Source organism: Polypterus senegalus, chromosome 13 (genome assembly GCF_016835505.1).
Source record: "Polypterus senegalus isolate Bchr_013 chromosome 13, ASM1683550v1, whole genome shotgun sequence".
Lineage (NCBI taxonomy): Eukaryota > Metazoa > Chordata > Cladistia > Polypteriformes > Polypteridae > Polypterus > Polypterus senegalus.
The window spans coordinates 64,564,074-64,588,557 of NC_053166.1; the positions used below are offsets into that span (position 1 = coordinate 64,564,074).

The following is a 24,484-nucleotide window of genomic DNA, read 5'->3' on the forward strand; positions in this document are numbered from 1 at the left end:
ACGTCTCTTGCAGATATTTTTTAGATGATTTTTTACTAATAGGGTGTAGTGATAGTATTCACATTAGGGTGTAGAGGGTGGAATATGATTTATTGATGAAGTTCACATTAATGGCGGACTGGGCTAGTACCATAACACAGAGGAACTTGAAAGGGCACAGTGTTCCTTTAATGTGGGTAGTGACATCATTTTATGTCCTACATCTTTGTGTTGGCCAGTGTCATTGTCTACACTATAGTGTGCTGGGCTGGTAGCATCACTTCAAGAGAGGTCCACCATATCAATAAGCTCATTAAAAAGATAGGCTTAGTTATGGGATGCACCAGGGGTTGGCAAGCGAAGCTAGAAGGGGGCAGAGCCCCCTAGTCTTATACACGATATATGCCATAGATATATACCAGTAAATTATGGACAATGACCCCATTTTGACTTTGAATTTTGATCTGATTTTCACATTTTAGGGGTCTTTGAATATGATGTGAGTATTTGTGAAGTGGTATCTTACCCATCCTTAGCTCTGATGAGTGAGGGGGATGTCCTAAAATGTCCACCATACTAAGGAGAAATGTTTTTTGTGTGCCACAATTTCAGAGGGTTGGCACAATAAATCAAAAAATAGTTGCTCAATTTGAGTGAAACTCATGACAGTTTTAAGCCTTACAAAATGTCAGAAATATGTTGATTTTATTCAAAATCACTATGGCAGATTTTCTCTACAGACTTAATTTAATTCAGTTTATTTTTGTGTAATGCTCTTCACTCAGTTCAGGCACAGAGTGCTGTTATATGCTCTCAGGTAAAATGCAAGTACAAAATGCAAGTTTAAATTTTACAAATGACTGAAAAAGTCTGAATAATTGTAATATGCCCTAATTTAGTGAGTTCATAAGAAAAGTAATAATTGACTTCATAAGGTAGAAGTACATAATAAACAAGAAGTTACATCAAATATTTGAAAATTAAAATGTGTGCTTAAATTTAAATATTTAAAGTCAAATAATTCCCAATTTTAATTTAGTTTGCTATTTTCCACTCTCTGATAGATTTATATAGATGACTAGATTCCTAGTCAAGGATCAAAAATCAAGATTAACATCCTATTTGTAATCATTGCCCTGCGTGATTGTCATTTTTATTATTCTGAAAGTTTCACTTAGAAGGCTAGGACCACCAGTAAAAAATGAAGTATCAAAAAAATATCTTATTCGTGATCAGAAAATTTTGAAATAGCATAAAAATGTCACTTCATGTGCCTATAATACAGTTTTTCAAAGTTTTGTAAAAAGGAGTTATTTTGACCCCTCATATCCCATTAGAGGGTGAATCCAGTGATCAGTTGATGAGGTATTCAAGTTCTTCTGACCAGTTTTGCTGAAGATATCTATTGATTTACTCTTTATCATAAGGGTATAATTTTCTGGACAAAATATAGTCCAAAAATGAGACATTTTCAGGTCTAGAGCGTCATAAACAGTGGGATACCCTAAAAACCTCAATGACGTGCATAATTAGATATCAAGTTGATTCAAATGGTACATCATATGTAGATTTTTTTGTACTGGTAAGTCATGAGGCACCAGACAAAAAAGAAACCTGAAGTGATTTCAAAGCATTCATAAGTAATTCTTACGAACACAATAAAGAATTGATACACATAAAGATACAAGTCTCTTATAATATATAGGAAACAAAGAAGAAACTGATTAACATTAATGAAAATCAACAATATCTGTCCATTAATTCATTGTTGAGCTATGAATAGTTAACAACAGAGGAGAGGAAAACAAAAACTCCAGCCAGCAACATCCCTGGAGAAAATAAACTTCTAGAGGGTCCAGTGTCAATAAAGCTAATAAATAAAATTTTAGAATAACTATTTAACTTAGGGGAAAAGGATTTTCAACTCCTTTTTTTACTCTGTCTGTTAAGCTCTCATGGGTGGGGGTTGATTTACCTAGTTTTGCCAATTTTGACCTGCTTGTATGGAATGCTACTTGCTTTTCATAAATACAATAAAATGTAAAAAAAAAAAAAGATAAAGTCAGACACAGTTTGGATCCAGGAGATCTTGGACAGCTCATCGTCCACCACTTCCTGTGCAATCTATAGTAGAGTCTGTCCAATTGCCGACCATGCCGATCTGATGACAGAATCTTTCCGTCCAATTGTTCCAATATTCCGGGTATCTTGGATATCTTTTCCATGGGTAATAGAACAACTTGACAGTACAGCAGTGGCACCAAAGGCCACATCAAGATACCAAGAAGAGAAACAAAATAGAGGAGGGTTTGCAATGGTTTATAAATATTGTACTGTATTATTTTTATTTTTGTACAAATGATTAAAAAACAAAGCTGTAATTTATGTTGTAATCAAGGTATGCTAGACTAAAGTTCTTCATCCTGGACTTAAAAGCTGAAACTGAGAGGTATCTTTTATTTAAGCAGGCAGATAATTCCTCAGTTTCTTAACACTTTATACCATAGGATTTTATATATACTAGCAACTGGGAGCCCGATTGAATCGGGCTACAAATTGTACGTTTGTGAAATCCATACTTTCTCTGCAAAGAATTATTTGTTTTTTTAAGTCCTTGAAATGATTTTGTTATCATGACACTGATTTGTGCTTAAAATAGACCTTTTTGGCCGATGTAATGAAGGGCTTCCTGTTTAAACGGGGCTGCGAGACGTGAACTCACCTCTTCGGCGCACCTCATTTGATTTTTTCCGGCAAACAAATTTTCAAAACAAACCATATTTTACGACTCTAATCAGAGTCGGAGTAATAATTATGTTGCCGTAGTCATTTTAGATCTGAGATCGGCTAAAATTTAAACAATGACCGTTGTTAATACCCAGCCGTCATTACTCAGTTTGCCAATAGATGTCAGAAGGATGGATGCCAAAACTGAACTGCCCAAAGATAGATTTCGACATACAAAGCAAATGGTGTTTCTTTCTAAATTACTTATGGTTCCGGAGCTGTCGAGGGGTTTAAGTCAGTCGATGATGTTAGTCCTGGAAAGTACACCCCACCAAACCAACTTTCTAAAAACCAACCGAACTTACTGTTATCTGCTCGAACCAACATCGACTTACTATACTCGGCCATCCAGCAGCATCACTGAAACATTCAAACATTCTTAGCCAATCATGCAATACTGCGTCCGCGTGTGCCACGTTATGTTCTAACTACAGAGGCATTGCATGGTTCTAACTTGTATTGAGTCAAGGTATTGACGCGATCACCATACAGTATAGTATCAAATTATATATAAGGATATATATATTCATAGGGAAATAATTGTGTTGGAGTAAAAAACATTGAACTTTTTTGAGATCTACACATTTTCAACATCAGAAGTCTTGTAAAGTTATCTCTTTCTGTGTATATGTGTTTATGTGTTAGGGTGTTAGTCTGTAGGCACAATAACTCAAAAGCAATCACTCAATATGACTGAAAATTGGCACTGCAAGCTTTTAAAGGCCCATTGATTGTAAACAAAATCCTTCCAGTATATGTTATTGTAATGAGTTTTTGCTGCACAATTTTAAATGAATGAGTGAGCAAGAACTCATGCTGGGTATCACCTTGTCCAAGTCTAGTTTATTAGCTGTGCACAATATTTCTGGGACAAGCTTTGGCTGCGAATGATGTGCAAAAAGGATGCTTAAAAAAACTAATAGTAAATGTACTCTGTGTTTGTGGATTGTTTTCACTGTGAAGGGTGTTATTTAAAATATTTAGAATTTTTAAGTGGGCATTATGATACTAGAGTCTCATTGCTCCAGTAGATCTAGAATCAAATTCCAACCATTGTCAAAGTGTAATTTGCACATTTTCCCCATAACTAGACTGGGTTTTCTCCAGTTCTCTTCCTCTCAATCTCAAAGCCATACCATTTACGTTAGCTGGTGAATATAAATTGCCACAATTTTGTCTGTTGTGGTATTATTGTTTTACTGTTACCTTGTAAGTGGTTCTGCCTAAGTTGGTGTCAGATGAGGTAAGCAATACCAATCCAGAACGAGAGGGGGTGCTCACACTAACTTTAAAATTTCCTTCATCCTCCACAGCTAGGAAAAAGCTCCCAAGAGAGACAATTTGATCCTTTCCACTGCCCAAGAAACTCCATCCCTTCCGGTCCCCAGAATACAAAGCTGGCCTTCTCCCAGCAGGTGGTGTCAGAAGTAAAAATTACTTTCTTAGAGGACAGAGCTCCAATCTCAGTCTGCTGCCAGAGAAACTCACAGCAATGTTTTTGAGTTTGAGCCATTTGTGGCTGACCTTTGAGTTATTATTAAATGGGGCTACCAGGGTGGTGCCCCAAAATGTCTTGGCTTCACAGTCTCATCTGTCTGCACCTGGTCACTTCTTACATAATATTAGATTCAGTGAATGGGCAAATGGTTTGTATCTTCTACAGAAAACATAAGGTACAATTTACTATTTAATATAATTAATTAATATGCTTTATAACAAAACCAAATAACTTTGGTACTTACAGTAGATATACTGTACCCATGGTTGTAAGTTTTATGTCCAATTTATTTTCTAATCAGAAGGATAGTGGTGATATTATATAAATGTTGAGCTTAACTAAATTATTTCAGCTCTGATTCAATATTTTAATCCAGGATTGTTTACTAATGAATGTTTGTACTTTACAGTGGAATGGGCTCAGTGTCAAAAATGTTTGCCTACATGTTATGTCCTTTAATTGAATCAATTATAAAGCAATGTAAGTATGCAAAAAATAATTTCAAGCTAGTTACTACATGCTTTATGAAACTGTCTAGAAAGACAAATGTTCTTACTAGAATTTACTGTTCTAGAATACCATTGACATTGCTATGTCCCCTATGCCATCATGATTCACTTTGTTCATGTCATGATTAAGGTCATGGGTGTTTTTACTATGCTGTTAGATACTTATGAGCTAAAACAATAGTTTAAAGTTGGGTTTGGAAATCACTGGATCTCTTAATGTAGCAGTTGAATTGCATGACAACAATTGAGCAATGACAGCACTGAAAGAAGGAATAAGATTGTTTACCACAACTGTAAATGGAATCACAGCAAGCCTACATTGGTTTTGTGTGATGATTACCACATTTTTTATTATGGGCTTCATGCTGCCCAGATTCCTTATGCAATGCCTTCACGCTCCATAACCTGGCCTTTACTGAGAAGATAAGCAGTCATTTTGAAGAATTACTTTTACTTGTCATTTTCTTTTCCTCACTGAAGTGTTGAATTATTTATATTGGCATTTACATCCTGTAAAAAAGTGACAAAAAGCTACTGCACCCTTCCCTAGATTATGCCTCCTGTTTCTAAACCCTGAAAAGCTAAGTCAGAAGAACTTCTGCCATGCCAACAGTGCCACCAGGAGCATCACAAAATGAACAAGTTCTCTAATGAAAGGCTGGCTCCTTTGTATTGACAGCTTAGGTTGTGTACTGCTATTACAGCTTGTTTAGGGGTGCATTATTCTATTCACGTTCAAGTACACATTTTTGAGCATATTAGAATTTTTAGCTGTGACTTATCTATACGAAGAATTAACAAGAACAAAAAGATAAATAAATGTAAGTAAATACACTAATTAAAAAGGTACTGTAGAAATGCTGTGTACTTGTAGCAATGTACTGAGAACTTTCAGGAATAGGGAACTTTAAGGTGAAAAAAGGGTCAGTGACAAGAAAAAACACATTTAAAGTGAAAATCTTTAAAGTTGGAGCCACATTTCTTTATTAGCTGGCGTGCTCCATAACATAAAGATTTTATTGTAAGTGCAGCAGTTAATTAAAGAAAAGTAAATTAAATATCACTATATTTAAAATGTCATCTATACACTTTTTTTAATTATTGTAAAAAAGATAAATATTTGATCTAAGGTCAATATAATTAAAATTGAGAATCTGTAAAATTCTAATATCAAAATGAACCCCCATCATTTCTGTATTTCACTATTGTAACTATTATAAAAGTTCATATATATATATACAGTATATATATATATATATATATATATATATATATATATATATATATATATATACACACATTCACTTTATTAGGTACACCTTACTAATACCAGGTTGGACCCACTTTTTCCTTCAGAACTGCTATAATTTTTCTTGGTATAGATTTAGAAAGGTGCTGGAAATATTCTTCAAGGATTTTTGTCCATATTGACATGATTGAATCACGCAGTTGCTGCAGATTTGTTGGCTGCATAGCCATGATACATATCTCCCTTTCCAACATATGCCAAAAGTGTTCTATTGAATTGAGAGCTGGTGACTGTGGAGGCCATTTGAGTAGAGTGAATTCATTGTCATGTTCAAGAAACCAGTTTGAGATGATTTGAACTTTGTAACATGGCGTGTTTCCCGCTGGAAGAAGCCACCAGAAGATGGGCACACTGCTGTCATAAACGGATGGACATGGTCAGCAACACTCAGGTATGCTGTGGCATTTAAACAATGCTCAGTTGGTACCAAGGGGCCCAAAGTGTGCCAAGAAAATACCCTCCTCACCATTACAGCACCACCACCACCAGCCTGAATTGTTGATACAAGGCAGGATGGATCCACGCTTTCACACTGTTGACGGCAAATTCTGACCTTACCATCTCAATATTCACAGCAGAAATCTAGACTCATCAGACCAGACAACATTTTTCCAGTCTTCAATTTTCCAATTTTGATGAGCCCATACAAATTATAGCCTCAGTTGCCTGGTTATTTGAGTTACTCTTCCTTTTTATAAGTTCAAACAAGTCTTGCCATTCTCGTATGACCTATGGCATCAGCAAGCATTTTTGCCCAGAGAACTGCCGCTCACTGGATATTTTCCCTTTTTTTGGACCATTCTCTGTAAATTCTAGAGATGGTTGTGTGTGAAAACCACAGCATGTTTTTTTGATATATTGGTCTATTAAGGAACAACTCCACCAGATGGCTCTTTATATATTATACATATAGTCATGCATGCACACCAGAGGGTCACTTTCCAGACTCATCAGAGGTAAGCACTACCACCCCGGGACACCATGGAGTGCAGTCACTGACTCTTTCCCCTCTTTTTCCACCCATAGTTCAGAGAAGACGCCTATTGAGGGCAACTGACTCTGGTCCATGAGCATAAAAGCAGGGCACTCCTGGAAGGAGGCATCTCATTTGGGAGTTGTGTTACCCACCCAACGAAGCTCCGAAGCCTTATCAACTGCAGCCAACAGCTAAGCATACCTTTTTTTTTCCTTATTGTGCCATTGTGCAGCTGTTTTATTGCCTCACATTAGTGTTTCAAGTAAGCACAGTGGCCTGGGAGGCACCCCAACATTTAATTAGGACTTATATTCATCAAGATCAACAACAAATACACATACAGTATATATGTATATGTATATATATATATATATATATACACACAATTGAATATTTGCATGCATATAATGACATTTGATTAGGACTTGCAGACCATAATGATTTACTTGTTACTAATTTTTATTGATTGGCTTTCTAGATATTACTCACAATTTAGAGTTGCCAAATATCCTCATAGGAGCATATGTGAAATGTGGGATGAAGATTGTAGACAAATGCAGATACAAGAAAAAGAAACACAAATAGTGCCAGGATCTCTGAGGCAGCAGCATTAACCTTTACAATAGATAGATACTTCTGACTAGGCTGTCACAGTTGCAGTGAGGCATAATGCAGGCATTTATTGTTGGTATAAAAAAGCCCCAGTAGTGTTTCTTGACATACTTGAGCTAAATAAATCATTGGCTGAAAATACTCAGTGTTAGTGTGAGAGAGAGGATGTGCAGCATTGTTCATAAGGCATTCAGTTTTGTTTTGTTATTCTCTATTTTGCTACTACCTCCAGGGGGTCCAGAGTGCATCCTATAACTGAACCTGCCCTTTAAATTGATTTATTGATTTGGTGGGGGTATCTTCAAGTGATGTTACCTGCCCAGCACACCACCTTGTAGAAAACTGCACTGGTCATCAAAGAGTTGTAGCAGATATGAAGGATGTCACTTCCCACATTAAGGGAACATGGTCTCTTAAGGAAAACAAGCCTGCTGTGTGCTTTCTTATAAAGGTCCTCTGTGTTATGAAACCAGTCCATGTCTGTCATTAATGTGGACCCTCAAGCACTTGTAGAAGTACATCACTCTCACATCCACTCCCTGGTGTGACAAAAGTCAATAAGCAGTTTCTTGATTCTGCTGTTGTTGAGTTGCAAACAATTCTTTCAGCACCAGGTGTTTTATTTATTGCCTAAAGTGTACTGAGTGAAGAGAAATGGAGAGAAGACTTTTCCTTATGATGCTTCAGTGTTGCTCACATCCATATCAGAAACACAGTCATTGAATCTAACAAACTGTGGTCTGCTGGACAAATAGTCCATTATCCAGGATACCATTGGCTATTTCACCTGCATACCTCTGAGCTTAACCCTTAAGAGGAATGGCTGGATGGTACTGAAGGGACTACAAAAATCAAAAAACATAATCCTCGTAGTGCTGCCAGCTTTGCCCAGGTGAAAATAAGCCTTTTGGAGCAGATGGATAATTGCATCCTGCACTCCAATCTTTGTCTGATAGGCAAACTGCAGTGGGTCCAGGTGGTCTACCACAAAAGAACTCAAATACTCCAGGACCAGTCTTTCAAAAGTCTTCATAATATGAGAGGTAAGTACCACTGGTCTATGATTAAAAGGCACCTGCCTTCTCTGAAACCAGAACAATGCAGGATGTTTTTGACAACAGGAGACTTCAGGACAGAAAGAACAGGTGACAGAAGATACCACAACGTTTTTGAGCTATAGTGATGACTATTTCAGCCATATATTAGAAAAAGTTTCATGATAACTAGTTATTGAGCCCAAAATATCTTTTGTATGTCAGCCCAGTTTGTCTTTTTTTTACAGTCATATTACAAATTGTATTTCTTTTTAAGTAAATGCTGAATAAGTTCCAAAACTGGATTTTAACTGGGCAATTTGACTGACTAGGGTAAGATTTTTTCCTATTCCAGAAATCACAATGATACTATGTAATTTTCTGATATCAACACTAAGGCTTCACAACAAAAATAATAATAAAAATAATATTCAAAGTAACATGATTACATTTAAATAAATGGTTTATGCACTCTTATGAAGTACTCTAGAGTTATGCATTGAATCGGGCCACTTTGCAACAACATCAAGAACAATACGGTACTGAGCACTGAGATAGGAAGCCAAGACATGCATACCGAAGGAGAGTAAAACACGATAACAGGCATGTTCATTTAACAATGAATGATCCATAGCCATACTTCCAGAAGACGAATCGCCTTCCCGCTGTTATGGCCACGGGAAACACTTTGTAATATAACAGTTAGTGAAACTAGCCACTGCTATTCCTGTGCCATTTCTTAAGTCATGTTTACTTTTCCAGTATTCTCCATTGTCTTCCAGAGTTGTGTTCCATGTCTCTCTAGTGACCCTCCTTTATCTTGTGTAAGGCTCTATTTATCCAATATCTTGGGAGTCTACACCTGCTTTCTTAACCCTTCCCAGGCTTGTTTAACTCATTTAGCGGTTCGTAGAGAGCCAAACTCAGAGTACCTATGTGACATTTCACTGCCAATCTCCCATCCAGCTCCACCTATCTTCAGGGTAATACTACAATACAGTTCTCATTTATGAACACATGTGTGCTGATATTTGGGTATCACTTGTGACTCACATACAGTATTTGTGCTCAATTACACTTGTGGCAATGATCTTGATGTTCATGTCATCAATCACACCAATGACTTCAGGAAAACCAGTGATTTGAATGAATACAGCTTGCTTTTACATGACCTCACATGGAGTATTGGGGAAGTGTATAATTCTGCATACTACCTCACGTATTATAAGGGCATTCAAAGAATTCAAGAAATTGTTGGTTGTGACATATCCATGTCATCACTATTGCAATGCCACATTTTCTCCGTGGCCAAAAATGTAACATTACTAATACTTTCATTTCTATTAGACAGCACACCTTTACTGCATGTAGATGAGGCAACCATGTGACATACAAGATTTGTTATGCATATTATTCCGACTCTGTAAATATCTTTTTACGAGTTCATTGTAGTCCAGCACTTCCAAAAACATTCCATCTTTCCTGAAATGTTCGTGCCAATCTCTGCCTGAACGCCACCATTTGGTAGCTCCTAGCGAGTTAGGACAGCTCATGAGCTCTCCAAAATCCTGCTGAACTTAACAGTAGTATTGAAAATTAGGAAAATTGCTAAAAAGCTATTGCTCCTACTCCTAAGAACAGAAGCAAATTTGCAACACTGAAATTTTTGAGCCAGTTTGAACCATTTTCCTATTCTGAGACTCATGATAAATACTGGCACAGGTTTTCAATTTTTTTTCAAAAAAGACAGCAACAAAGTTGATCCAATAGAGTTCTTCTGAATAAATACTGTGGTTAATCACATACTTCAGGACAACAGTTAAAGAGAAGTGCATTTAAGATTCAAGCCAGGAATGACTTTATCACACAAAGAGATGTGCGGCCCTGGAAAAGTATTTGAACTAGAAACTTAATAACCTTTAAAAAATATCTGGGTGAGGTATTAGGATGACTTATTTATTAGGTAACCAAAAAAGCTTAACGGACTTAATGGTCTCCTGTTGTTTGTTAAAACTGTATTCTTTTTGAGAGTTATGGAAAAAAATGGAGCATGCTTAGAAGTGAGTGTTAAAGCAATGACTTTCAGGCTTTGGGCCAGCCATTTAGTGCTTCCTGCCTCTGTATAAGATCTATTAAAAGCATTTTTCATGCTTTCTTTTCTGGCTCTGAGCATCTGTTTCATTTATGGCTCCTACTGCAGTTTGTAGCCCAACAGCTCCTTTGTATTGTACGCTTGCTCCTTGCCTTCAGGACTGGGTTGTATACATGACACACTTCGAAAGCACAACCAGCCAGAACAAGCATGATTCTGATATTCCATTCCATCCATCCATTATCCAACTCGTAAATATCCTAATTACAGGGTCACAGGGGTCTGTTGAAGCCAATCCCAGCCAACACAGGGCGCAAGGCAGGAAACAAACCCTGGGCAGGGCGCACACACACACACACACACACTCACACACCAAGTACACACTAGGGATAACTTAGAATCGCCAATGTACCTAACCTGCATGTCTTTGGACTGTGAAAGGAAACCAGAGCACCCGAAGGAAACCCACACAGACACGGGGAGAACATGCAAACCCCATGCAGGGAGGACCCGGGAAGCAAATATTATGAACACCAATTAACCATCTTTCATATTATATTTTGCTCCTGATAGATATTACATTTCAAATTAAATCTTCTTTGAAATAATTTTTCCTTGCATATGCTTTTTCTGTTGTACCAATCATAGTTTACAGTATATGTTAAAATCATATTAATATGGCTTTGGTTTTTAATTTATTTTTAAGTCTTCTTCAGTGCTTTTTCTCTAGTACAGTGTAATCGTAGTCTGAATATTACTGATCCAGCTTGTTCTGATTTGCACCTCCAGTTTTCCACCTCCAGACTTATTTGGCCCAATCTGTTCTGTTTGTAAAATAAAATTAACATTTTATTTCAAGATCCTTACAGTTTTATCAAGGTAAATGCAAAGTGCAAATTCTGAAAGAAGATATCCAAAGTCGAATTGTTTATCTTTGTTTCTTTGGATCCACATTACAACTGCTACTGTAAATCTCAGAGTAATCTCATTAGCTATATCCATTTGATCAAACTAAAATTCCAAGTTCTTAGCTAAACTGATATTCAAATAAGTACTTAAGCAGTTTAAGTCTTCTTTTGTAGTAGATTTCCCAATGCTGTCCATCATAGCAATTTAATTGTTAATGCTAATTCTGTCATTATGAAGAATCCTGTAAATGCCAATAAGTGTGAAGTACAGGGCTTGACTGACAATATAAATTGAAAGAAACTCTTGCATGTCAACTGCTTCTCTACAAACAGACAATCTTTGTGCAATGTTACTGTTAAGAAAAGAAAATATATTAACACATTCACAATTTAAACAGTTGCAAGTTTTAAAGGTCTGGTGTCCTTGGTTTATTTGCATTTTGCCTATGCTGGGATTGGAACATTTATCATTTTTACAGAAGGCTTTCTGGCTTAATTCAATATTTTAACAGAAACATTACATATTTCCATAAAAATGAGAAAAAATGGCAAAAACATTAGCAGATTAGTCAGTAATATAACTAGTCATTGAATATTTATAAACTAACAGACATAGTTATTAGTGAGACTGGAGCTCATACAGTATGTGGGTGTGTCAAGCCACTAGCAGTAATTATGCAGTATTATTTTAGTTATTACTTACAGGTTTGATAAAGATAAATGTACTCATTTAACTGTTAGCCCTTTTAGTATTAAAAGAAATGTTTAAAAATTCAGGTAATATTAAATTAAAAATTAAGTTAAATCATTTTAGTACAGCAGCAATTGTTCATTTACCAATCAAGTGTTTGCATAGTTTAAAAACTGCTGACATCTAACACTTGCATTGTTTCCATTAGAAGGATTGCGCTCTTCTGTTAGTGGATGCTTTATAGATGAGTCTTGGGTTTCTTTTTGAAAAACAGGGTGCTTCTGCCCTCTACTGGCAAAAACGTCTAACTAAATTTAATACTATTTATCTTTCTCCTTCTCGGTTACTTTCATTATACTGTATATTATTACACAGTTAATATTTATTTAATTTGCCATTATGTTGTCTGTTTGATTAATGAGGGATTAAGCAGATAATTTGAATTAAGACATATTTGTGCTATGCAATAAACTATTTAAATATTTTTCTGAAATACTAGTGAGTAAAATCTATTCATCTGCTGTCTCATTTTCGTAATTATTTCAAATTGTGCATGGTGATTTTTATCAGATCTTTAATCAAAACCTACAGTAATAGTAGTGCAATGAGTAAACATGATAGTACAACATATTTATTTAAATTAATCATTAAATGTTACAGTTCTCAAAGCTACATGTAAAGTAGTTTGCACTGTTGCCTCCACTTCCCCATCCTCCATCAATAACTGATATGATCCTCAGCCACTCTAAAACTGAATTCAGTCATTACCTGTAGTCATTGATCAGCCCCTCATAGAACTGCAAAAGAAATTCAACTTACTCCCCCATGCTGAGCTTTTAAACTTCATTGTATTTTTCAGTTTTGAAGCACAGACTGCTCAGTTCAATCCATTGATGTAAAATTAGGAGATCAGACAATAAGTACTCCTTGGGTACAAATATATGGAGAAAACAGTGGAGATAGCATTGGTTAGGCAGTTTGCTTTATACACAGCATCCTGCCACCCTCTGCATGTTGGACAGATCACCAGGGCCTTTTAAGAAGGAACTGAAGATCGGAGTTGCAGAGACATCTGGGGCTGCTAGGATGAGTTCCAGACAGGAACAAGGAGCTTCTTTTGTGTGTCATTCTTTCCAAAGGCTCTAATAGCCCCTTGAAAACACAAGCCAAGAGAGCTTGGAGTCAAGAGAACTCATGTTTACTTGGTATAAATAAGAGAGATCAGAAGAAGGAGTAAGGGCAGAAGGAGCTAGGAGGAAGAGCATCTGTCATCAGGGAGAAGAGGACCAGTCATCAGGGAGATTGGATAACCTCTTGTTTAGTTTGACTCAGACAGTTGTGTAGAGTTATTGCTGTTCCCTGTCTTTTGTTATTAATTCAAGTACCTAATCTTTATGTTTTGTTTTCTTTTCAATGATATACTTTTTCTTTTATATAATTTGTCCTGTTTGGATTCATTTAGTTTTGAGACTGATCAATTGCATCACAAGGGCTCAAGTCACAGTATGCTTTCAGAAAATATGGCTCTGAGTGTGGTTTGACTCTTAAAACCCTATCCAGTCAGACTTTAGCAACATTTTTCCAGATTATCCAGGAATCTTTGGAAGCTTTAGACCAGTATCCTGATAAGGGTTTGAGACAACTCAGCAATTAGCTAAACTTGATGAACTGATTGATTTCTTCTAGTTCAGGGGTGTCCAAATTTTTTTCATCAGGTGCTACATACAGAGAAAGGGCTGGGCCACCCACTATAGGTGAGGTATATTGCCTCACCTCCTGTGTATTAAGATAGCAAAATCAATTAAATATTGGTAAATTATGCTTCATAATTGAATATGCTTAAAGAAAAAACAGCATTACACCTCTCCATTAATGGGTTTTCATTTATTGTATTACAAAGTGCTCTCATCACATGTAATTGAGTAAAAATCAAAAGCGCAAGCTTTATCTGACATTTGATGTTTTAAGTTAGCTGACAAATCTTTAATTCGCCGCACAAATGCGTTTCTGGACAAGTGAATGTTGTTGAATTCCTGCATTTTCTCCAGGCACATTATTCCTGTGACTTTAGTGAGGCACTGTTTATGAAGTCACCATCTAAGAAAGGTTTCCCGTGATGGGCAGTGAGTTGCACTACATCGTAACTAGCTAATGTGGCATTTTCTTGTGTTTTGTTAGCATGAAAAAAATGCTGTTGTTGAGCTAGCAGACTAGTTGCCATTTGCTTAGCTTTCTGTTCTCGCTCGGCACCAGTGTAAGACGTGAAGGTTGGATGTTTGGTTTCGTAGTGTTGACACACATTATACTTTTTCATCACTGTGATAGTTTCATTGCAAATCAAAGAGTCACATTTGCCCTTGACTTTTTTCCACCGTGTCTGAAAGTTTCTGCACTCACTTGCTATTGTGCGTTTCTTTGGTTCTGCCATTTTTGGTCACCCATAGCAACATTTTTCTTTGGTTGCGCTTGTTTGTGAAGATGCTGCCTTGATCAAGACAGTAGCTCCACTTTATGTTAAACCTAAGAAGTACAATACGGTTAAGAGCAAGTTTCGTGTGTGGGCCATATTTCATTATATTTTTAGAATTTGCTGTGGGCCAATTAAAAATGGACCACGGGCCACAGTTGGCCTGCAGGCTGTAGTTTGGACACCCCTGTTCTAGTTGGTCAATCATATGTTCTTATGTTTTAATAATTTTTTGAATTTATTTTTACACCAAAACATCTTTTTTTCTCCATAACAGCATTCCAAATTTAGTTAACTTGCAATGCTTATATGTAAAAACTGTGAAAACCTGCAGCTAATGTGACCTATTAGGACTGAGGTTTGTACTAATTTATTAATTCCAGGCTACTTTACCAAAAGGTCCCATGGGAAATTCTACCTGTTAGTGCTGAAGGTAGACTTCCCAGTATAGCATGACTGTAGTACTTTTAGGGTGTGATGTTCAGACAGTAGGAGCAGAACAATATGGTAGCTGCAGTCTTTATGTTGTGGCCATTGATTACACGTTTCTCATAGAATGCTTCTTTTTTAAGGAGAGTGATGTGTGTCCAATATGGTGGTATGTTATGGGGAGAATTTCCATGAGACAAATATGGTTACTATTTACTTGCAAAATTCTTATTTGTCAGGAGAATTAGAAATCTTAAATATTTATTAAAAGGGAAAGAAAAACACAGTGTTGCTCAAGTCACTCAGCATTACAGCCAAGGAGAGAATACATTATATGTTTTAGTCAGGTATAAAAGGGTAGATAAGTATGGGTTTTTTATATTGATTTAAAGTTTCTGCCTCTGTTTGACCTGTGTCATGAGTCTGTTACATCAACAGAAAAAGTACGAGGAGTTCTTTTTCTTTTTTTCACTTGTTTGTTAAGATAGGACGCCAGGACTTATGGGGAGTTGGCTTTTTTGTCCTCTGCTGTTTTTATCATTTATAAAGTCTCTCAAATCCTTTCCACATGCACCTTTGATCCAATTAAATGTAAAAAAAAACCTTAATATACAACAAAAGCTAAGTACCAAATTCATCTTTCAAAACTCAGACTCTAAAACAGGCACAAATTATTGAGATGTGAGCAGGTGCCAGACTCCCACAGACATATGTCTCTGTTTTGTGTATGACAAACATTTGTAATCCTTTCTTGCCTGCTTTTAATTTCTTAGTAAAGGCACACCCACATAAAATTGTTTTTGTTGTCATGAATTAGGAAATTGAAAACCAGAGTGCGTAATTTTCCTCAACTAGAAAAATCCTACACCACTCTTATTTCAAATTTATTTTGATTAATCTAAATCTCAAAAGATAACATTTAGTGACTGAGTGTCACCTCAGTTGTTTTAAACATGACAGTCAAATATAGACACACTTCACCATTTACCACACGTGCATGTGCCAATATGTCTCTTTACTGGGAATGAGAAGGTCTGGAAAATTACTGATTCCACTGCATCTTTACTAAATCAAGCAAACTAAATCTAAAGATTTATTATAGTTGCCTTGGTTCCATGTGACAGACAATAGTGCGATTGATCTTCTCATTATGTAAAGATAATTAAGTAATTGTAATTGTACAATTATTTGTTTATATTATTTTTTATTAGTTCAAGATATTTATCTGACATACATTTAATAAATCTTTTTGTCACAAAATGTACCCAAAAATAGTTAGATTGCTTACAATAATAATAAAAATACAACACTTTAAAAAATATCCAGTTGTAGTATATTTGGAAAGTACAGGGTGAGTCAAAATTATGTTAACACTAATGGTACTGCTATGTATGTACTTATATACAATTTTTGTGGACAATTTATGGTACGTGTGTTGAACATAATGGCGAACAGGTTGAGACATTCCTGTAAATCATCTTGCACATATGACGTATGTTTTATGAATAAATTGTTTCCATCATTCAAATGTTAACATAATATTGACTCACACTGTATTATAAAAAATTACTTTATTTCACAGTATTTGATACAATTGATTTTTAAAGCAGCAAAGATTTCTGTGTACATATTACAACTGATATAAACGGAAATGATAATTTTCTTGTACAGCAACACATATTGTTTTCCACCAACAGCTAGACAAGTCATTCCTTCTAAAATATTAAAGATTTTTCATTATGAAAAACACAGACATTTCATTCAAAATAATTAGCATTCCTCACTGTCAATATTATTGTATAATGCAAAATATTATTGTTGGACATCAAGATCTTATCATCTAACAGTTTAGCACAAATAGCACTGAACAGACTCCAGAAGTGTGGGATGGGATCAGTTATTCTCTGTTGGCTTGCTGATCATTCACTGTTTTATTAATTTATTATGCACACAAATATACTCTCCAGTTTTATATGATACCTCTGGTACATTACTTGCTATATCTCTTTGTGGAGAAGATGCCACTTAAAATTGATACTGAGTCATTAATTAGATTCTCTGTGCCAATTTAATATATTTTTGCATGTCATTGTACTTCTTTGGCATAAGTTTGGAAAAAGCTTACAGCCTTTAGATACCACTTATGAAGACAGACATGTGGGCCATGAAGCCTTTGTGCAGTACTCTCTAAGTGGAGTCTGACCTTAACTTACATGCAGGTACTTCATACTAACTGAAAAGTAGCAGAGAAAATGGACATTTTGTAAGAGCAAAGTTCAATCACACAATTTAAATCCATTCAACAAAGTATTAAGCAAAAAATGATTTCTGAAGGGCGGCACGGTGGCGCAGTGGTAGCGCTGCTGCCTAGTAGTTAGGAGACCGGGTTCGCTTCCCGGGTCCTCCCTGCGTGGAGTTTGCATGTTCTCCCCGTGTCTGCGTGGGTTTCCTCCAGGCGCTCCGGTTTCCTCCCACAATCCAAAGACATGCAGATTAGGTGGATTGGCAATTCTAAATTGGCCCTAGTGTGTGCTTGGTGTGTGGGTGTTTGTTTGTGTGTGTCCTGCGGTAGGTTGGCACCCTGCCCAGGATTGGTTCCTGCCTTGCGCCCTGTGTTGGCTGGGATTGGCTCCAGCAGACCCCCGTGACCCTGTATTCGGATTCAGCGGGTTGGAAAATGGATGGATGGATGATTTCTGAAAACCTATTGGGCACTCAAATCATTATTTACTTCTTCAAGGTAGACATGTATTACCTGTTGCAACCAGAGTCCACTTTTTTGTCTAAATCCCATTTTCCAAGAGTTAATAAATGACTTATTTTTAATACTTTATAAACAATGACAAAATTGAGATGTGATATGTAAAACTGAAAAGTATAAATGGATGAATATGCTGGCTGTTATTACAAACATACAGTATGTTTCACTTTGTTAATAAGAGTATGACCAAAGACCAAGTACAGGCAGATTTGACACAAGTATTAGAACACTCACTCATTCTATTTACTTCTACATCTGCTAATTCTGATGAAAGTCATGCCTGAACAGACTATATCTAACATTGATGACACTGGCAACAGCCTCCAGGTCTTTGTTGGAATTGCCAGGTTCTTATAGACCAAATGAGAAATGTAAACTCTTTATTGGTCTGCCAATGAGTCATCTCACAGTTAGCTGTGCCCAGTCCCAAGGGGGTTTCTTATTATTGCATACCCCACTTCAACTGGCCCGTCCTGATCTACAATAGTTTTTGCTCTTCTGCAAAGTTCACCTTTTTTTTCACTCATCCTATTTAGACTGACGTCTCTCAAAAATTGTGCCCATTCTTGCTTCTAGTAATCACTTTCCCCTTCAATCACTTTTCACTTCAGTCATTCAGCCTTGGTGGAGATTGGGATTGATAAATAGAGAGATTTGCCTGAGGATTTAGCTCCTATTTCACCACCGTTGTTCAGTTAAATGCCTGCAGTGTGGTCACCACTGCAACAATATGTTAATTTATCTCTCGATCCAATACACCTTCACCTCTGAAACTGCTTATTACAGGAAGTCATTTGTTCCCAGAAAGATAATAATCTATTAGCATTTAAAACTTAGATATGGAAGAGCCTGACGTGTATCCCCTTATGTTCTATGGGTGCAGAAGATCATAATCAGATAGGGCTTTAACTATGCAATCATCAGTAAATATCAGAAGTGCAATATTACTGGTAAGCTCCTCAGACATTATTTGTATAGATATCCAGGACATGAATATTGAAAAATATTAGGGAAGATCCAGCCTTGAAGTAGGCCTATATTCGAAAGGACTTAAATAAGGACACAACCTTTTAGCTGAAAAGACAAAGTGGAAATACCACAAAACTGAGGTTCAGTGTACTATCAGAAAGAAAAAGAAATGCTTGCATTCTAGCTGTGTGGTGTTAATTACAATCTGGGCAGAGAACATATAATATATACCTCCTCAACCTAAATATGGAACTTACCACATTTACAATTTTGTTTGTGTAATACTATTAGAAAAGGCAGGAAAGTGTAAGAGAAAGATAAGTGAAGTCCAGATAAGTCCAGATAAGTGAAGTGCTAGGTGTTGGATGATAGATAAGCAGATGCACTATAACGTTTAATACTAAAGAACACATTAAAGGAGTCTATAAAATTAAAAAATAATCAGTTACATTATTCAGGTATCTGTTATTGGAGCTCTAGGCAGGATATCGGCACAGCAGTCAGCACTATTGCCTTCTAAGCCCAGTCACTAGCTACAGTATATTAAATTTCATCCTGCTCCAAATGGCCTTTATAGGAGTACTAAGGTTTCCTCCAGCACTCCAGATTTGTGCATGATGAGTTAACTGGTGGCACTAGATTTGTTTTGTATGTGTGACAGTTACCATGCCCTCTGATGGACTATTCTTCCAAGAACAGTTGGCATCTATCTGCCTTGCGCTAACTGCTGCCAACAACTCTCTAACGAAAATAAATAGGTCAAAAATTGCGTGGATGGGTGTCCTGAAGAGTCTAATTGCAATCAAAATGTACTTGCATAATATGTTTTGTTATTTAATGTTGATAAATCTTAAGGTAATGTGTCCTGCAGCAGAGAAATAGATGCAGTTTTGCTGTTCCTTCACAATTAAATGGTGTCTTATATTTCATGTGGGAAGCACAATGGTATCATTGTCTGACTTGAATTTAACTGTAGATTAGTTGTTACCCTTATGGAGAATGCATTTTATCCTTCGTTTTACAAGTTAGCTTCCACAGTCATAAAACATGCTGTGTGTTTATACTACTGACATAGATTTGCACCAAATTCAAAGTGAAGTTCTGCCCTGCAATTTTTTTTTCCATTAAAAGGCACTTAGTGAGATACATTGAATGGGTAGTTTAGGAAATTGGAAAGGTTGAGATGTAAAAAATGAACAATGTTTCTTTAACGCTCTTTACAGACACAAATTGTTGCATAGAGGAATATACATTTTCTATTTCAGATATTTTTAACTATTTTAAGTTGTTTTTCTTCACCATTGAAGACATACAATACAGAAACATATTAAGCAATGCAAAAAGGAGTTCATTTGCACTCAAGAGATAGTACATCTACAAAACGTTTCTTTTTCTTAATGGAATTCATTGCATGCTAAACTATGCATATTACTGAAATAAACAATTTATTTTAACAGCTGGCTGGCATACTGTGTGGGTTGCAACAACACAAAAGAACAATTCAGCACCTAAAACAAGAGGCAAATGCTACTCTTGGAAACTCTGAATGCAACATTATCTGAGCCAATGTTTCTTTCTACTTTCTCATCCATAAAGAACTTTTGTTTCACTAAATATATTCAACCACTTTTCATTTCTGATTCATACTTTGTGAAGGAAGAACTGTTAATATTGCATCTTCAGTGCTATCTAGGTGAAGACATGCATACAAATAATGCAAAAGAAATAAAAGTAGGGAGATGCCAGCTGCATTTTATGGCACACATTCTTGAAGTCAATTGGTAAAAGACAAAAATATTCATGTTTACACCCCTCACACCAGTATACTGTATACAAGACATACGTGACATAATCTGTTTATATCTGCTAGCAACTTTAAACAGGATTGAAAAGTACATTTCAAAAACTGTCTAATCTGAGTTAATAATACTGATCATGAAAAATATAAACAGAACCAGAATCAGTAATCCATAGAATATATTAACATTATGCTAAATTATGAAAATTTCCAAAACTAACTCAAAACAATTTTGAAATTGAGCACTTCTGAGTGTGTAAATTATCAAAATTACCTTATTAATTACTATCAGTAAATATCGGTTCACATTAAGAGAAAAGCATTATACAGTACCTTTATGGGTCTTGAGCACTTATGTATTTATGTCTTCAGCTGATTAATATCCACATACAGCTATTTGCCATCTATTTCAAAACATTCTTATTTATCTTGTCACTGGAAATTGGTGATGTGTGATATGTTGAATAGACAGGCAAGTATGAATTTAACTTTACACTGTACACATGACAATACCACTAATACTACAACTTTGGAAATTGCACAGATTGTTTAAAGTAAAGAATATTGACTAGTTTACATCTTATAAAACATTGATTAAAGACATTCCTGCTCCTACTAAAATAAAGTGATAGTGTGCATGGTATCACATAATTGTCTATGCATTTTTGCGCAGTTATAAATGTGACAGCTGTCATAAACACTAATGCAATGTATTGTATGAGAACCCTGATTGGGTTTATTGCATTGTCAATCATTTGGTTATATCCATTATTGACAATTTCCTTTAAGTCTTTGTTGATTATTATTTTGGAAATATGGGCTATGTTTTGAACTTATGTGACTGGATCTTTGGTGAGAAATGTAAGGCATTTTCAAAGTGCATGTCCTCATCATGTATGGCTGGCACTTTTGACAGTTTATGTGCTCAGCCAAATAAATCACTAAAGTGCTGGCTTTAAGGTTGATCATGTTATTAGCAAATTGAATATGATTACTTAACATTTACTGTATATATATATATATATATATATATATATATATATATATATATATATTTTTTTTTTATTCCGAACTTATGCTTATTTTCAGTAAACAGCCACATCACATTTGTTGTACCCATTATCTTGCTGCCAAACACTTCAGTAAGCAAAACACAATCATTTTGTAAATTGGAATAAATATGGTCACAGATATGAAAGTAGTCTGATTGAATATCACGGCAATATGGTGTCGAAAAACAGGATTTGTATTAAAATGAAGAGTTCACTGTATCAAGGTTAAGAAAGGAATCCTACAGAGAGAGGTTCACAGCACATGTTGCTCTAGATGGTGGGTCTATTTGTTTTCACCCTCAAAATCACAAAAAAGAAATACAAATCTGTTTATAAATATAAATCTTAACTAAAATGTTCCATGACATTAGTTATACTTTATATGCTTTACAATTACCCAAGTTCATTTACTTTTCCTATACATGTAAATTATTTATATAAATGGTTTCATCACAAAATACAATATATACATTTTTGACAAATTACCATTTTTGTTGCATCCAAATGCTATGAAAATGTTGATGTTTTACAGGTGTATGAAGTCTGTATTGAAACATTTAATTTCCAAAAACAAATCCACAAAATATTATAATAAATAACTAAATAACACACTAAAAGTACTCACCTAATACAATCAACAGTGAAAAGTCACAGAGTCTTTTATTATCTGATTGTACAGTACTTATAGTTAAAATTTATAGCAGTTTGTACTAAAAGGAAAGTGGTGTTTATCACATTCTGAAATGAAAGTGTACTTTTTAGTTGTTAGACATTTTTTTGTCACAGTTTTCAAAAATATCATTTTAGTAAGCCATGAAGCTCATGGTCAATGATTTTTCTTGCAGCAGTGGTCCTAAAAATTCAAATATTCTGTTAATCATGCCTTGTAATAGAACTTTCCAGGCATATACTCACTGCTGGTCAAAACTTTTAGAACACCTCAGTTTTTCCAGTTTTTCTTCAAATTTAATCAGTTGAAATTAAACGAATGACCTAAAATAGTGAAAATGTAAGAATCAAACTGCCAGAGGTTTAAATTTAAAGTTTAGGTTAGCAAAAATCAATAAAAGAAAATATAAGAATATTACAAATAGGCCTTCTTCAGGGAACAACTAGTAGGTTACAACCTTCAGATGTTCTTGCAGCAATTAAAGTTAATTTAAGCCTTGCAAGATACAATTTGCATAGGTGTCCCAGCTTCTGCTGATTAATTAAAAGCCCTCTGTCTGTCTGAAAGCAGAGTTGGAACAGACTGTGTTACTACACCCTCTGAAATACTTCTTGGACAAATATTCTAGTGATAAACAGCGCTTAACAAATGAAATCAGACAGAGGATTATTACCCTTAGAAGCATTGGCCTTTCATTTACAGAAATTGCAAAAAAAAAAAAAAAAAATCAAAGTGTAGTATGGTTTCCTACACAATCCAAAAGTAATTGGATTGGACTGGAAGAAACTCTTTTAAGAAGGGATCTTGCAAACCCAAAAGTCACAACACAATCAGAAGACAAGTTTCTGAGGGTCACCAGCTTCCATGACAGGCTCTTCACAGCAAAACAGCTTAACAGTGGTTGAAAAAAGCAAGTCACAGTTTCTATTGTGAGGAGGACAGTTTGTGCTGTAGGTTTGACAGAGCCAGCAGCAGTAGGAAGGCCGTTCCTTACAGAACAAAATAAGACTCTTGAAATACCGGCCGTGGACTACTGTAGACTGGACAAAGTCTCTTCTCAAAGTTTCTTTATTACAATACATGTTATTCTTTCCAAAATACTTTCAGTTATTTGATTCATACAATACACAATATTGGTTTTCTTCTATGGTTCTTTATGGTATATACAATATATTCTTTTAATTTTCTCACTTCACACTACCAGCATCATGAAGACACAATAAAAACACATTTGTGAGTAATATAGTTGATATTACTTTTTTAAATACAATTGTATGGCACAAACATGTTCTATTGTTAACTGAAATATCTGATGCTTCTTGCATGCAAGAAGTATCGATCCAACCTTTTTGAGATACAAACAGAGGAAATGTCCAAAACTCAATTTTGCCTTTTCATAATCCACGGAACAACTTCAGGGAAAGTTCATAGCTTAGAAACATTGTGGCACTCATGGGAAAGCCCCGGATGGTGTTTACAGCTGCTCCACGAAAGAAAACCTACATTGAAAGTCATAGTTAGCTGACTGTATTAGGAATGGCATTTGAAAATATTACTCTGTACACACAGGTACACTTTATCATGGTCTTCACTTTAACTTTCCAATAATAACAGAATTGTAACAGAGAACTTAAGCCACTGTGTTTATAAGACTGTAGACTTACTGTACAAATAGTACTAATCAGCAAATATAATGTGTGTAGCACACTCATATTGTTCATCTAAAATAGTCTAATTATCCAAAATACTGCACAGTCTCATCTGGGATGTTTTTGGTTACCTTGGTTAAGGGTTGTTATCTTAATAACTTGCACAATTTGCATCAAGAGAGCTACTTGAAAGTGTCATTAGCTTTAAGTGTCCATTTTCAAACCTAAAGAGGATAAGTGTTCCATGCATTGTCATTTTCCCTGTAGCATCTCTCAACTCTGTCACTCCAAAGG

The 24,484-nt window shown here is 35.6% G+C and overlaps 1 protein-coding gene across 1 annotated transcript in view; it reads right to left on the reverse strand.

Moving 5' to 3' along the window:
• Nucleotides 1–22,528: 22,528 nt before the first annotated feature.
• The window catches only part of slc25a48 (solute carrier family 25 member 48), a 39,236-nt gene continuing 37,280 nt past the window's right edge, over nucleotides 22,529–24,484 (reverse strand). The window contains exon 7 of the mRNA XM_039775910.1: nucleotides 22,529–24,040. Within this exon, the coding sequence (XP_039631844.1) occupies nucleotides 23,936–24,040 (105 nt within the window). The 3' untranslated portion in view covers nucleotides 22,529–23,935. The remainder of the gene's footprint in view (nucleotides 24,041–24,484) is intronic.